This window comes from Oncorhynchus tshawytscha, linkage group LG02 (assembly GCF_018296145.1).
Source record: "Oncorhynchus tshawytscha isolate Ot180627B linkage group LG02, Otsh_v2.0, whole genome shotgun sequence".
Lineage (NCBI taxonomy): Eukaryota > Metazoa > Chordata > Actinopteri > Salmoniformes > Salmonidae > Oncorhynchus > Oncorhynchus tshawytscha.
The window spans coordinates 53183235-53198706 of record NC_056430.1 but is presented as its reverse complement, the minus strand read 5'-3'; the positions used below and the strand labels follow the sequence as shown (position 1 = coordinate 53198706).

Sequence of the window (15472 nt, the reverse complement as noted above, 5' to 3'; positions counted from 1 at the left end):
ATTTTCACTTTTGGATAAATAGCGTGCCCAATTTCAACTTCCTGCTACTCATGCCAATAATATATGATATGCATATTATTAGTAGATTTGGATAGAAACCACTCTGAAGTTTCTAAAACTGTTTGAATCATGTCTGTGAGTATAACAGAACTTATGTAGCAGGCAAAACCCCGAGGACTAGCTGCTCAGATTTTTTTTTTTTTGAGGTCTCTGTCTGTTCAGTGGGTTCTCATTGGGAAACAATATTTCTTTGGAACTTGTTTTCAGTTCCTACCGCTTCCACTGGATGTCTCCAGTCTTTGGAATTTGGTTGAGGTAATTATTTTGTGCAATGAAGAAGTACGGCCATCTAGGAATGGCGTAACACTGTTGACAGTTGCGCAAGACTTGAAAAGTAGACCCAGATAGACCCGTCTTCAATTTGATCGATTATTAACGTTTAAAAATAAAGTTGTATTACAAAAGTTACATTGCGTAAGTGGTCACATGGTGGCTCCGAGAGAGATTCTTGCGTAAAATACAGAGGTAGCCATTACTCCAATCGGTCCTAGTGAAAAACGAATTGTCCCGACGGATATATTATTCGAATAGATATTAGAAAAACACCTTGAGGATGGATTCTAAACAATGTTTGCCATGTTTCTGTCGATGTTATGGAGCTAATTTTGAATATTTTTCGGCGTTGTGGTGACCGCAATTTTCTCAGCCAAATGTGAAGAACAAACGGAGCTATTTCGCCTACAAAAATAATATTTTGGGAAAAAATTAACTTTGGCTGTCTACCTGGGAGTCTCGTGAGTGAAAACATCCGAAGTTCATCAAAGGTAAACAATTTAATTTGATTGCTTTTCAACCTTCTGAAGGTTGCCTGCTGCTAGCAAGGCATAATGCTATGCTAGGCTATGATAAACTTACACAAATGCTTGTCTAGCGTTGGCTGTAAAGCATATTTGGAAAATCTGAGACAACAGGGTGATTAACTAAAGCCTAAGCTGTGTTCCAATATATTTCACTTGTGATTTTCATGAATAGGAATATTTTCTAGGAAGATTTATGTCCGTTGCGTTATGCTAATTCGTGTCGGGAACGTTTCTTTCTCCAAAAATGAAAATACTGCCCCTAGAAAAGCAAGTCCAATACAGCAAATGAAAGATAAACATCTTGTTAATCTACCCATGGTGTCCGATTTCAAAAATGATTTACAGCGAAATCAACACATATGATTATGTTAGGTCATAGTCAAGTCACAAAAACACACACAGCCATTTTCCAGCCAAAGAGAGGAGTCACAAAAAGCAGAAATATAGATAAAATTAATCACTAACCTTTGATGATCTTCATCAGATGACACTCATAGGACATCATGTTACACAATACATGTATGTTTTGTTCAGTAATGTGCATATTTACATCCCAAAATCTCAGTTTACATTGGCGCGTTTCGTGCAGTAATATTTTGATTCCAAAACATCCGGTGATTTTCCCAGAAATACTCATAATAAACGTTGATAAAAGATGCAAGTGTTATTCACAGAATTAAAGATAGACTGATCCTCTATGCAACCGCTGTGCCAGATTTGCTTTTTAAACGTTATGGAAAAAGCATAATCTGAGATCGGCGTTCAGTACCTGCTTATAAACAATTAGACAATTCCGCCATCTTGGAGTGAACATTAGTTTGAAAAAACACTATAAATATTCACTTACCTTTCTTTAATGATCTTCATCAGAAGGCACTCCCAGGAATCCCTGTTCAACAATAAATGAGTGATTTTTTTCCATAAAGTTCCCTGAAGGCCATCATTTAGCCATCTGTTGTTAGCGTGTTCAGCCCAGTAATCCATCTTCATGGAGGCGCGACTATTTCCTCCATGACAAAAACTCAAAAAGTTCCATTACAGGTCGTAGAAACAAGTCAAAACATGTCTGCAATCAATCTTGAGGATGTTTTAAAACATATATCATCAATAAGGTTCCAACCGGAGAATTTCATTGTTTGAATAAAAGCCCTAGAACGAGAGGATACTCTCTCAGGAGCGCGCTTCATGAGACTGAGGCGCTCTGCCAGACCACTCACTAAAAGGGGTCTCATGAGCCCCTCCTTCAGAGTATAATCTTAAAACTAAAGATGGTGACATCTAGTGGAGGCCCTGGGAAGTGCATGTACATCCATAACTATCAGGGATTTAAATAGGCTCTGTTTTGAAATTCGACTTCTCACTTCCTGTTTGGATTTCTTCTCAGGTTTTTGCTTGCCATATGAGTTCTGTTATACTCAGACATCATTCAAACAGTTTTAGAAACTTCAGAGTGATTTCTATCCAATACTAATAATAATATGCATATATTAGCATCTGGGACAGAGTAGGAGGCAGTTCAGTTTGGGCACGCAATTCATCAAAAAGTGACATGTGCTGCCCCTTAACCTAACAGGATATACTACCCACCACTGTGACCTGTATGCTCTCGTTGGCTGGCCCTCGCTACATTTTTGACGCCAAACCCACTAGCTCCAGTTTATCTATGTCTTTGCTAGGTAAAGCCCCGCCTTATCTCAGCTCACTGGTCACCATAGCAACACCCACCCGTAGCACGCGCTCCAGCAGATATATTTCACTGGTCATCCCCAAAGCCAACACCTCGTTTGTCCGCCTTTCCTTCCAGTTCTCTGCTGCCAATGACTGGAACAAATAGCAAAAATCACTGAATCTGTAGACATATCTCCCTTGCTAACTTTAAGCATCAGCTGTCAGAGCAGCTTACCGATCACTGTACCTGTACACAGCCCATCTGTAAATAGCACACCCAACTACCTCATTCCCATATTGTTATTTATTTACTTTTTGCTATTTTGCACCCCAGTATCTCTACTTGCACATCATCATCTGCACATCTATCACTCCAGTGTTAATGCAAAATTGTAATTATTTCTCCTCTTTGGCCTATTTATTGCCTTACCTCCCTAATCTTATTACAGTGATTGTAAATGCAGTTGTAAATGAGAACTTGTTCTCAACTGGCCCAGCTGGTTAAATAAAGGTGAAATAAAATAAAAAACATTTTCTAAATACCTGTCGCAAGACCCACAGGTTGTTGCTTATTTACAAAACCCTCTTAGGCCTCACTCCCCCCTATCTGAGATATCTACTGCAGTCCTCATCCTCCACATACAATACCCATTCTGACAGTCACATTCTGTTAAAGGTCCCCAAAGCACACACATCCCTGGGTCGCTCGTCTTTTCAGTTTGCTGCAGCTAGTGACTGGAATAAGCTGCAACAAACACTCAAACTGCATAGTTTTTTTTCTCAATCTCTTCATTCAAAGACTCAATCATGGACACTCTTACTGACACTTGTGGCTGCTTTTTGTAATGTATTGTTGTCTCTATCTTCTTGCTCTTTGTGCTGTTGTCTGTGCTCAATAATGTTTGTACCCTGTGCTGCTGCCATGTTGTGTTGCTACCATGCTGTGTTGTCATGTGTTGCTGCCATGCTATGTTGTTGTCTTGGGTCTCTCTTTATGTAGTGTTGTGATGTGTTTTTTGTCCTATATTTTTATTTAATTTATTTTTATTTTTAATCCCAGCCCCCGTCCCCACAGAAGGCCTTTTGCCTTTTGGTAGGCCGTCATTGTAAATAAGAATTTGTTCTTAACTGACTTGCCTAGTTAAATAAAGGTTAAATAAAAATAAATAAATAAATACAATTTCTCTCATAGCTGAGATGTGCTGGTTCACTTGCTTATTCAAAATGATTTAAGATCGTGAGAAGGCATCCAAAGCTTTTGTTGCAATTTCCGGTACCATCTTTTACTATAGGTGATGATGAGACGTGACAAGTTGAATCATTCAAACCGTTATACAGCCTCCTTGTTCTGTAATTCCTCCACATTCCACCCCCTCAACATCTGTGTCTTTCCATTTTTGAACCTACCCTCAAATCTGGCACATTCTCCTTGTCTGCCCTTTTCGGATTGACACGTTAAACAAGTCTCAGGCCTGTGTCGATCCCCCTCATCGACCCTGTGGCATTTTCCAGACTAGATGCAAATAGACAGATATCATATAGTGCTGTGTGTGCAGGAAAAGGCGGGGCGGAGAAGCAAATACTGAGTAAGGCCCCGGGTAGAGGTGCCTGTCAACTCAACATAGCCTTCTCAAAGCCCAGCTAGTGGGTCAGTGTGACAGATCACCAGGGCTCAGTCCTCCCCTGGGACAGTACAAGTGAGATGAATAATGCGAGGTCCCTCTGAAACACACACACTGGCACATGTGTACACGTGTGCTCACATTGCCACATACACACACATGGGGGCTCATGCTCACAAAAACATGCTCAAATCCGCAATCACATCGACTCGCACAGACAGAAGCATGTGCACAGTCACACACATACAGATACACACGCACACATATTTATGCACACATACAGATCCCCCCACACACACAAACACACAGCATGCAAATAGACAATATGACAAGCAGACAGGCAGATTTGCAACAGTATTTTATGTGTTGCATCCGAGATTGACTGAATCATTTTTAACTCACTAAAATGACATTCAACCATTTTTTGCTGATTAACATGCACATATAACCTGAAGGACACATACACTGTCTTGATTTAACAACCCTCCACAATTTTCCAACAATTTTTCTCGGACAATGAGTCATTTTACAAGTATTCACTTAAATAATGTTTTATTTCATTCTAACCTACCCCTAATGATTGTGAACCCCTTTGCAACGATTTGAGGTTCATGTATCTTACCTTGACAAAGCTGAACTTCAGTCTCCCCTCTTAAAGTCTCCCTGGTTGCCCAATGAAGTGGCAGATTACCTTCACAAATGGGAAAGCAAGACACATTCTCTGGACCTTTACCCTGTACCCTGGCCCCAGGGTATATATGCTAGTTTTGGAAAAATCGATCCCTCGTGCTTTCCAAGGGTGTTTCAGATGTAAAGGGTCAGATGGGGTACTGTTAGATAGAAATCTAATTAGGTGATTGTGCTTGAGGGAGCTGCTCAATAAACACTCGTTCTCATTCAATATGCTTTAATTGAATGAATAAAAAGGTTAATGTTGCCAAAGCAAAGTGATACACACAATTCTGAAAACAACAGTGACAATAATAAAAAATAGTAGCTATAATACAAAAAAGTTTAGAAAATATTATGTTTTTTTACACCAGCTTCAAACAGCTGAAACAACAACATTTTGGGTTATGGAAAATTCACTACATTACTAAAGGTATGCGGACACCTGATCGTCGAACATCTCATTCCACACTCATGGGCATTAATATGGAGTTGGTCCCCCATTTGCTGCTATAACAGCCTCCACTCTTCTGGGAAGGCTTTCCACTAGATGCTGGGACTTGTTTCCATTCAGCCACAAGAGAAATAGTGAGGTTGGGCACTGGCGTTGGGAGATGAGGCCTGGCTCGCAATCGGCGTTCCAATGTATCCCAAAGGTGTTCAATGGGGTTGAGGTCAGGCTCTATGCGGGTCAGTCAAGTTCTTTCACACTGATTTCGATAAACCATTTCTGTATGCACCTCCCTTTGTGCACGGGGGCATTTTCATGCTGAAACAGGAACGGGCCTTCCCCAAACTGTTGACACCAAGTTGGAAACACAGTATGGTCTAGAATGTAATTGTATGCTGTTGTGTTAAGATTTCCCTTCACAAGAACTAAGGGGCCTAGCCCAAACCATAAAAAACATCCCTAGACCATTATTCCTCATCCACCAAACTTTACAGTTGGAACTATCCATTGGGGTAGGTAATGTTCTCCTGGCGTCCGCCAAACTCAGATTAGTCCATCGGATTGTCAAATGGTGAAACGTGATTCATCACTCCAGAGAATGCATTTCCACTGAGCTTTACACCGCTCCAGCCGATGCTTGGCATTGCTCATGGTGATCTTAGGCTTGTGTGCGGCTATGGAAACCCATTTCATGAAGCTCTTGACGAACAGTTCTTGTGCTGACATTGCTTCTAGAGGCAGTTTGGAACTCGGCAGTGAGTGTTGCAACTGAGAACAGAACAGAATAATTTTTACACGCTACGCGCTTCAGCACTCGGTGGTCCCATTCTGTGAGCTTGTGTGACCTACCACTTATGTCTGAGGCGTTGTTGCTCCTAGACGTTTCCACTTCACAATAACAGCACTTATAACAGCGAGGGCCAGCCTACGAGAGTGTACAGGTCGCAGTGGTGGGTAGTATATGGGGCTTTGGTGACGAAAAGGAGGGCACTGGGATAGACGGCATCCAATTTGTTGAGTAGAGTGTTGGGGGCTATTTTGTAAATGACATCGCTGAAGTCAAGGATTGGTAGGTCAGTTTTATGAGGGTATGTTTGGCAGCATGAGTGAAGGAGGCTTTGTTTGCGAAATAGGAAACCGATTCTAGATTTAATTTTGGATTGGAGATGCTTGATGTGAATCTGGAAGGAGAGTTTCCAGTCTAACCAGACACCCTAGGTATTTGCAGTTGTCCACATATTCTAAGTCAGAACCATGCAGAGTAGTGATGCTGGGCAGGCGGGCAGGTGTGGGCAGCGATCGGTTGAAGAGCATGCATTTAGTTTTACTTGCATTTAAGAGTAGTTGGAGGCAGCGGAAGGAGAGTTGTATGGCATTGAAGCTCGTCTGGAGGTTAGTTAACACAGTGTCCAAAGAAGGGCCAGAAGTATACAGAATGGTGTGTCGTCCGTGTAGAGGTGGATCAAAGAATCACCAGCAGCAAGGCTCAGGCCCTGAAGCAAGGATATGCATGTTATTGGTACCATTTGAAAGGAAACACTGAGGTTTATAGAAATGTGAAAGTAATGTAGTAGAATATAACACAATAGATCTGGTAAAAGATAATACAAAAGCAAAATTAATTGTTAATTTGTAAAAAAAATCATCTTTGAAATGCAAGAGGAAGGCCATAATGTATTATTCCAGCCCAGGTGCAATTTAGATGTTGGCCAATATATGGCAGCAGTGTATGTGCAACGTTTTAGACTGATCTAATGAACCATTGTATTTCTGTTCAAAATGTTGTATCAAGACTGCCCAAATGTGCCTAATTTGTTTATTAATAACTTTTCATGTTCAAAATGTGCACTCCCCTCAAGCAATAGCGCGGTATTATTTCACTGTAATAGCTACTGTAAATTGGACAGTACAGTTAGATTAATAAGAATTTAAACTTTCTGCTAATATCAGATATGTCTATGTCCTGGGAAATGTTCTTGTTACTTACAACCTCATGCTAATCGCATTAGCCTACATTAGCTCAACCATCCCGTGGAAGGGACACCGATCCCGAAGATGTTTTAAAACAAGTTGTAACTTCTTGATTTATTCCCACTGTCACACCCTGACCATAGTTTGCTTTGTATGTTTTGGTTGGTCAGGGTGTGAGCTGAGTTACATGTCTAGGTTACATGTCTTGTTTGTCTAGTTCTATGTATGGCCTGATATGGTTCTCAATCAGAGGCAGGTGTTCGTCATTGTCTCTGATTGGGAACCATATTTAGGTAGCCTGTTTGGTGTTGGGTTTTGTGGGTGATTGTCCTTGTTTCTGTCGCTGTGTTACTTTGCACCAGTATTAGGCTGTTTCGGTTTTCGTGTTACGTTTATTTGTTTTTGTATTTGATCGTGTTTACTTTGTCTCATTAAACATGGATCGCAATAGCCACGCTGCATTTTGGTCTGACTCTCTTTCACCTAAGGAAAACCGTTACACCCACAAGACTTATCTTATAGAGAAGTCCAGAAGGGAATCATGTCCTCACACACAGCTCTCCAAATCTTTAGCTTTAATCATCTTAAAGTGTTACTGTTAGGAACAATTTGTCTGTGTGTGAACATCGAGAGATGCATGCATATGTGTGTGGATCCCCTCCAGAACTGTACGAGCCTGTTGACAAGCATATAATGAGAACTGAACGTTGGATTTTAGGAGGATTGCCTGATGTGTCCCCTTTTATTTCAATCCCCCATTCCCCTTTATAAAGAGACCCATCTGTTGTTTTAGATAGTCACTTAATTGAATATCTGCAGCTAATTTGGTTAACCATAAAGTTCCCCGTATTTCCTTCCATGTGCTACTCTACTCATCAGTCCGTGGCACACTGATTAAATGTGAAAACGTAATTTATCAACTAGCGCTTCAATGCTGGCTTCAATGAAATAGAATGAGGAGGTATGAATTTTCATTGCGGGGCTGTCTTGAGGTTAAGGGATGGCTGGGATAGGAATGGTGGCTCGTGTAAAGTCATCCTTGTGTCTTGATTTCCTTCCTCTCTGGCAGCTCATTCACTCTATCAGCGTGGTGGATAGGGACGAGCCGCAGTTGGGCCACCGCTACTACTTCACCCTGGCACCGGAGGCCACCAACAACCGCCACTTCACCCTGTGGGATGTCAAAGGTAAGAGGTCAAAAGTTATAGGTCAGAGGTCATACAGTTCTTACAGAGCGACTCTGAAGGTCATTTTGAGGGATGATACTGGACATCCCTGTGCAATGCCTCAGAGGATCTTTAAGCTGCCCGTGCGTGACTGGAGCTGTTAGAGTATACTGTGTCATATGTGATATGAATGAGTCAAACTGTGTAGCATGAAAGGTTATTGAATATACTGTGAAATATGTGTAGCTGGAAAAGTATGTGTCATATGGGCATATGATGCAGTATATGGACATACTGTTCTGCTTAATTAATATAAGTGCCCCTGCATTATGAAACACAATGTAAGGACATCCATTTTCTAGTGGCGACTTTGCAGTGGACCCAAACCTTTTTCTTTTTGTTGTTGTTGCAAAACGCTGACTCCATGGAGCCAAGCGGGATGACATGTTAGCAAGCAAATCCTTCTTTGGAAATGGGTACCTAAGTGGATGTGACGCGTGGCCTAATCAAGATTGATCTGACATGGTGAAAATGTCAGAGGAGCGAGCCAGGCAAATGTCAGAGGAGGCTGTGGCGTGGCCTGGTGTAGCGCAGTCACATGCCTGGGCAGGGGGGCCTGGGTACTGGGAAACACGGGCTCAGCGTCTGCATGAGTCGACTCACCTCTCCGCCCACATACACACACAGACTCATGCATATACGCAGAGACACAGGCAAGCACACAAATGCACATGCATTGACACAGGCTATTTGAACTAATCACACATGTATATCCACACAGACAAACCTATATGCTGGCATCACACACACACACACATAAATACACACACACACACACACACACACACACACACACACACACACAGACACAGACACAGACACACACACACACAGACACACACACACACACACACACACACACACACACAGACACACAGACACACACACACACACACACACACACACACACACACACACACACACACACACACACACTATGTGCTCAGCAGTATGCATGCTCTCACACAGAGACACAGTGGCTCAGACCTTTTATCCTCCCACCTATTTTTTCCACTGTTCTTCAGTTTTCATGGACACATTTGTCAACCTGTCAGATTGGATCTGTCACTTTCTCTTTTCACCACCACGTCTTCACATTCCATTCTGTTTTCGTGCTTTGACACGTGAAGACAAACAGGCACTTATTTTCATTCCTCAAAACTTTTTTGTGATTATTTTTGGAAGTCTGCGAAGCTAATCTTCGCCACTGAAGGATCAAAGGTCTACAGTTGTCGCAAAAGTGACGTTGCTTTACTTATTGACTTTATAGTCGCGGTTGGGAAAATTTGTTATAAAGCTTGTAAAATAAGTGTGTTTTGTTTTGTCAGATCAGTTTTTGTTACTGTTAATAAGTCATTTTTAATTTACTATTCTGATTCATGTGAATTAACATGAAATTCAATAAAAAAACGACTCCAATAAAACACGCATAATTAGCTTATACATTCCCCTGTCGCCTCATAAAATATCTAAAAAATACACTGTTTAGAACGCACTTGTCAACGCACCTATTAGTGCAATGAAATGTCCCTTTATTTTCAATGGGTTTAAGATGGTATGGATACTTTCTGGTACTTACCTCAAGTAATTTAACACCATTGGTAATTTCTTAACACTTTTGTCAATGAATCTCAAAGTGAAATGAATAATGACATTATTAGGGAACTACCATTTTAGCCATTTCAAGGTGATTATCAAAATGTCTTTTGGAAAGTTACAATTCAACGACGAGAGAGCCTAAGATTACTGCATCCCTCTTCTGTCCGTTCAGAAAGGCATACTTATGAAATAGGATGCAGAGTCAAAGTCAGAGGGTCAATGTCACAGACATTATACTCAGCAAAGTTCCCGTACACAAACAGCCATGGTGATAGGAAGAGTGTACTGCCTGCCTGTGACAGAGAAGTGCTCTAGCTGCATCGATGACAGTGATATATGCCTCCAGTGATGAATTGTCTAGCGTCTTATATACAAATCCATCCACACTAGATATTCTGACTATATTTGTCAACGCCTGATGCTGTATGTATTGTATATGTCTCTCTGAGAGGCCGTGCACCAGTTAGGTTTTATTTCAAATTTGGCATCCTCCAATTTTCTCCCCTTGGTTACATTTGACTAAAAAGAATGTGTGATGAATAGACAGTTACAGTTCTTGGTTAGCTAACTAGCGAATTTTAGCCATATTATCATAGACATGACATCATTCAAAACACCTCAAAACAATGTGTGGTATTAAGAACAAGAGAAAACTAGATGAAACGAGCCACGTACGATTCCCCACATGGCAGCTTCTTGTCAAGTACCTATCTGCGCAGAGGCAAATCTATTTCTCAGGTAGCATCACATTTCTTTACAGAATTATCTTGTTCTCTGACTTGTCTGCCTGTGTGGGACTGTAAAATTGGAACACTATAAATGGACATTGGCATATCGGCAACATGACTATGCAGGACGGCAATTCAACCGCCACGTTATGAAGGTCTATGGCAAAGGCCACTCTAGTATTATCTCATATACAGTATTATGTCTCTATGTTACAGATAACCCTGCAGGGATTTGAACCCTGCGCTTGGGCTTCAACCGCCAACAGCAGATAGTTATGAAGGTATGACAGACCACTGGTATAATATTGTATCTCTTTGTTCCAGACAATACTGCAGGAATCCGGACACAGCGCTCAGGCTTCAACCGCCACGAGCAGAACGTCTACCTTCTGCCTATCCTGGTAGTGGATAGCGGGCCTCCCGCCCTGAGCTCCACGGGCACCTTGACCATCCACGTGTGTGGCTGTGACCCGGAGGGCACCATCCAGTCCTGCAATGCCACCGCCTACGCCATTAGCGCCTCACTCAGTCCCGGGGCCCTGATAGCCCTACTGGTTTGCATGCTCATACTCATTGGTAAGTATGGAACAAAGTGAAAATTGAACTGAATTCCTTCAAATTTAGCTGCACTTGATTGAGCCTGTCTGGTATAAAATAACCAACAGCATAGTCCTAAAAGTGCAACCCCGTCCATTTGGCACTGTAGGAAATAAAATGCTCCAAGTATTTGGAAAGGAAAAAAAAACGTTATTTGAATCTAGGTCTGCAATCATCTGTTTTAGCTCCAAAATAAGTGAGCACTTGGGTAAAGAAACTATTTAAAACAAACAACACGTTGACCTGTTAGTCTGCTTGTACGGTTTTTTGGACAAAATAAATTGCACACTTGTTGGGATATTTTAAAAAAATATTTACTGAGTCACAAATTAATGAAACCGCCCTTCTGGTGGAATAAGTCAACTGTAAAGACACAATCTGGAGATAGGATCAAATGGAAGGATACAGATTTTTCGGTAAACATAGGATTAACTATGTTTACGACTGCCATTAATAAAGGATAGACATCTGCTCTGCATGATCTGATGGGGGTCTATCAGGACACAGAACAATGTTTTTGTTTTTAAACAGGAGAGAAGTAGACACATATATACAGTATAGGGAATACAGGTATAAGTACGTGGCATATATGAGTAAATGGGAATAATTCAAAACAATGTGAATAATACCGTATAGGGACTGTAAAACCAAAGTACAGTCTACATCTACAGATGTATCCTTCATTCATGAATGTCATGTATCTATGATTTGTTTTCTATTTTCTGTCACAATTTTCCATATTTGTGACATTGCAGTTGGGCAACTCTCAATCCCCTTTCATGAGCTTTTTTCCCCCAAGTGGATAGTACATACAATAGTTGGACTTAGTTGGACAATAGTTGGATACAATAGTTGGATGGTGAGAGTGGGAGGCCTAGTAGAAAGAAGGTGGGAGGGGGAGCTGCCCCAGCACTCACATCTCCCTGGAACGATGCTCTTTAAATAGAAAAGGCGTTCCAGACGTTCTCAGATACCAGCATTCACACACACACACTCTCAGCAGGAGTTCTAGGCGAGAGAAGATTTTTTTCGTCAATACTGGCAAAACGTTCCTATTTTGACTGCAGTAGAAACGAAAGCAGTGCACGTCGTCGTCACTTTATTTTTTTCTTACTTTGCTAATATGTGTTTCATCTCGTTTGTTTTGAATGACTGATGAACAGGCTGGGGTTTCAAACCAAATGGCACCCTATTCCAGGGCCCAGAGTGCTCTGGTCAAGTAGTGCACTAGAGAATAGGGTGCCATTTGGGATTTACCTTGGGTCATCCAGTATCTCTGAATCAGGGAGGTAGTATTGTTTTTAGGGTAGTTTTGATGTAATTTCTTTATTAACTTAAGCATAGTAAGCTTCAAAAAGGAACCTATGTTTTATTAATTGGGGTTTTTACATCACTGCCTGGTATGGCAACTGCTCAGCCTCTGACCGCAAGGCACTACAGAGGGTAGTGCAAACGGCCCAGTTCATCACTGGGGCCAAGCTTCCAGCCATCCAGGACCTCTATACCAGGCGGTGCCAGAGGAAGGCCCTAAATATTGTCAAAGACTCCAGCCACCCAAGTCATAGACTGTTCTCTCTGCTACTGCACGGAAAGCGGTACTGGAGCGCCAAGTCTAGGTCCAAGAGGCTTCTTAACAGCTTCTACCCCCAAGCCATAAGTCTCCTGAACATCTAATCAAATGTCTACCCAGACTATTTGCATTGCCCCCTATTTTACATCGCTGCTACTCTCTGTTGTTATCATCTATGCATAGTCACTTTAATAACTCTACCTACATGTACATATTACCTCAATTACCTCGACTAACCAGTGCCCCCGCACATTGACTCTGTACCGGTACCCCCCTGTATATAGTCTCGCTATTGTTGTTTTATTGCTACTCCTTAATTACTTGTTACTTTTATTTTTTATTCTTATATTTTTTTAAACTGCATTGTTGGTTAGGGGCTCGTAAGTAAGAATTTCACTCTAAGGTTTACACATGTTGTATTCGGTGCATGTGACGAACATAATTTGATTTGATTCGATTTCAAATGCCTTTTGGCCCTCAACCAAAACGTTAAGATGATGTACAAACCTGAATCAGGCAAGTTTAACTATAAAAAGCAGTGGTTAAAAAGTACTGTGTTTTGTGGTACTATAGCTGTACCACCTCAAAGGGTCATTTAAAGTCAGGAATTAAAACAGACCTTTTAATTCCAGTTTTCCCCAATGCATTTAAATGTTGAATTGATCAGTGTACTTCCTAAATTAACTCAATTGAAATGCCACTTACCCTAAGCCTGCTATCTCAGTAAAGTTCCTGTCTTCAAAAACTAGATATCCATAAAATTTCCCATTGTTTAAAGGAAAATTAGATATAAAATATGATGTGGCGTATGTTTGGTGAAGCAGGTGGTGAGTAGCCTAAGATGAAATTGAAAAAACATTGATATTTGTCATCATTAAACTCCCATTTACTGTTTGCAGTGTAATTCTGCCAATACCTTGGCTGATTTTCACCCATTTGAAAAGATCGCAGTTCAAGTAATGTCAGATACACACAAATTAATATTGACTGATTGATATTCATTGGTAGAAAATGGAAACAACACCTATATTAAGTGGCTAGTGCTCTAAGCAGCTCTAAGACCACTGAGGTATTGCCAATTATAGTGGAGGTCCTGGGCTGGGAGAGAGCTGAGCTGAACTGGGCTCAAGGGAATGAGAACGGACAGCGTGTGTTTAACAGCCACCTTGTGTGTTAATGGGCAATAGGGATTGGAGCAAAACGACTGACTTACCTGTGTGTCAGCCTTGACTTCCCAACGATCCACCCACAGAACACACACAATGAGCGCAAACAAACACACACACACACACACACACACACACACACACACACACACACACACACACACACACACACACACACACACACAGCCTATATAACCACACAGAGAGCCTAGACACACACACAGAACTCACAAACAAAATGACTCCCACCAACTCACCTGTTGATCTGTACGTGTTTGTGAGTGTGGTTGGGGGGATAACCCAGCTCTCCGGAGGTACCCAAGCACTGTATTAGAGCACTGTATTAGATGGCATGATGAGCGAAATGAAAACACATTTCTCCCTAATTAGCAACAAACAAACAATCCCTCCATCAGTTAATTTAGTGGGTGACGTGATGAATCCATTTTGGCGCGGCGAGGAATCTGCGCACATCCGTACCAATTACACCCCATCTGCTGTGATGAACTCCTTGGCTCATGTGGCTTGGCGCAGCCCAAGGGTAAATTGTCCGTCTTGTCTGGACCGCTTATCGGAGCACTCTGCACACAGAGGAGCAGCCACATGTCGACAGGGCAGGTACAACATGTACGCAGGACATACCATAGGCTGTGCATTATGCCATGCATAACATGCAAAATGTGACTTTGGGGATGATGTGTTATGTTACCGTCACTGTAACACTGCAAATAACAGTAACATTGAAAGATTGAATTCATATCTCTTTAACAAGAATGAAGCAGCCAATGTATTCCCTCTGATTTTCCATTTCCACTAAGATAAAACATAATACTATACAACACACTGTAGTATCCCCCTCGATCGTGTAGTGCATAGGATGTATAGGATGTTGTAGAATACTATACTACAAACTGTAGTATTCCATGATCATGTAGTGTTTACTTTAGAACATTGTTGTATTATGTGTAGAATACTATAGTACACACTGTACTAACTCTCAAACACGTAGTGCTTACTTTAGAAGTTTTAGAGCGATTGGGACTCCTAGCTAGCTTTACTACTACCTGCTAGCTTTGTCGATGTTGTTTTGATTTGAACGTGATGTCCTTGGGGAGCTCATGCCAGGAATTTCCTCTAAGGTTCCCCCTCAATCATGTATTGCTTACTATAGAATTGTGTAGTGTACTGTAGAATAATATACTCCACACTGTAGTATCCCTTGAGTGATTGATTTTATTTGACTATATAAAAACACAATACAACCACAAATTTGGATACGATGAATTTAGAAATTTGAGAATATGAGAATAACTAAAAACGTTTAATGTATTTTTATTGTGGTCCT

The 15472-nt window shown here is 41.2% G+C and overlaps 1 protein-coding gene across 1 annotated transcript in view; it reads left to right on the top strand.

The window, feature by feature from the left end:
* Nucleotides 1-15472, top strand: part of LOC112267143 (cadherin-22-like) — a 278383-nt gene that overhangs the window by 259243 nt on the left and 3668 nt on the right. Inside the window, exons 10-11 of the mRNA XM_024445273.2 lie at nucleotides 8311-8428; nucleotides 11119-11370. Coding sequence (XP_024301041.1) covers nucleotides 8311-8428; nucleotides 11119-11370 — 370 coding nt within the window. The remainder of the gene's footprint in view (nucleotides 1-8310; nucleotides 8429-11118; nucleotides 11371-15472) is intronic.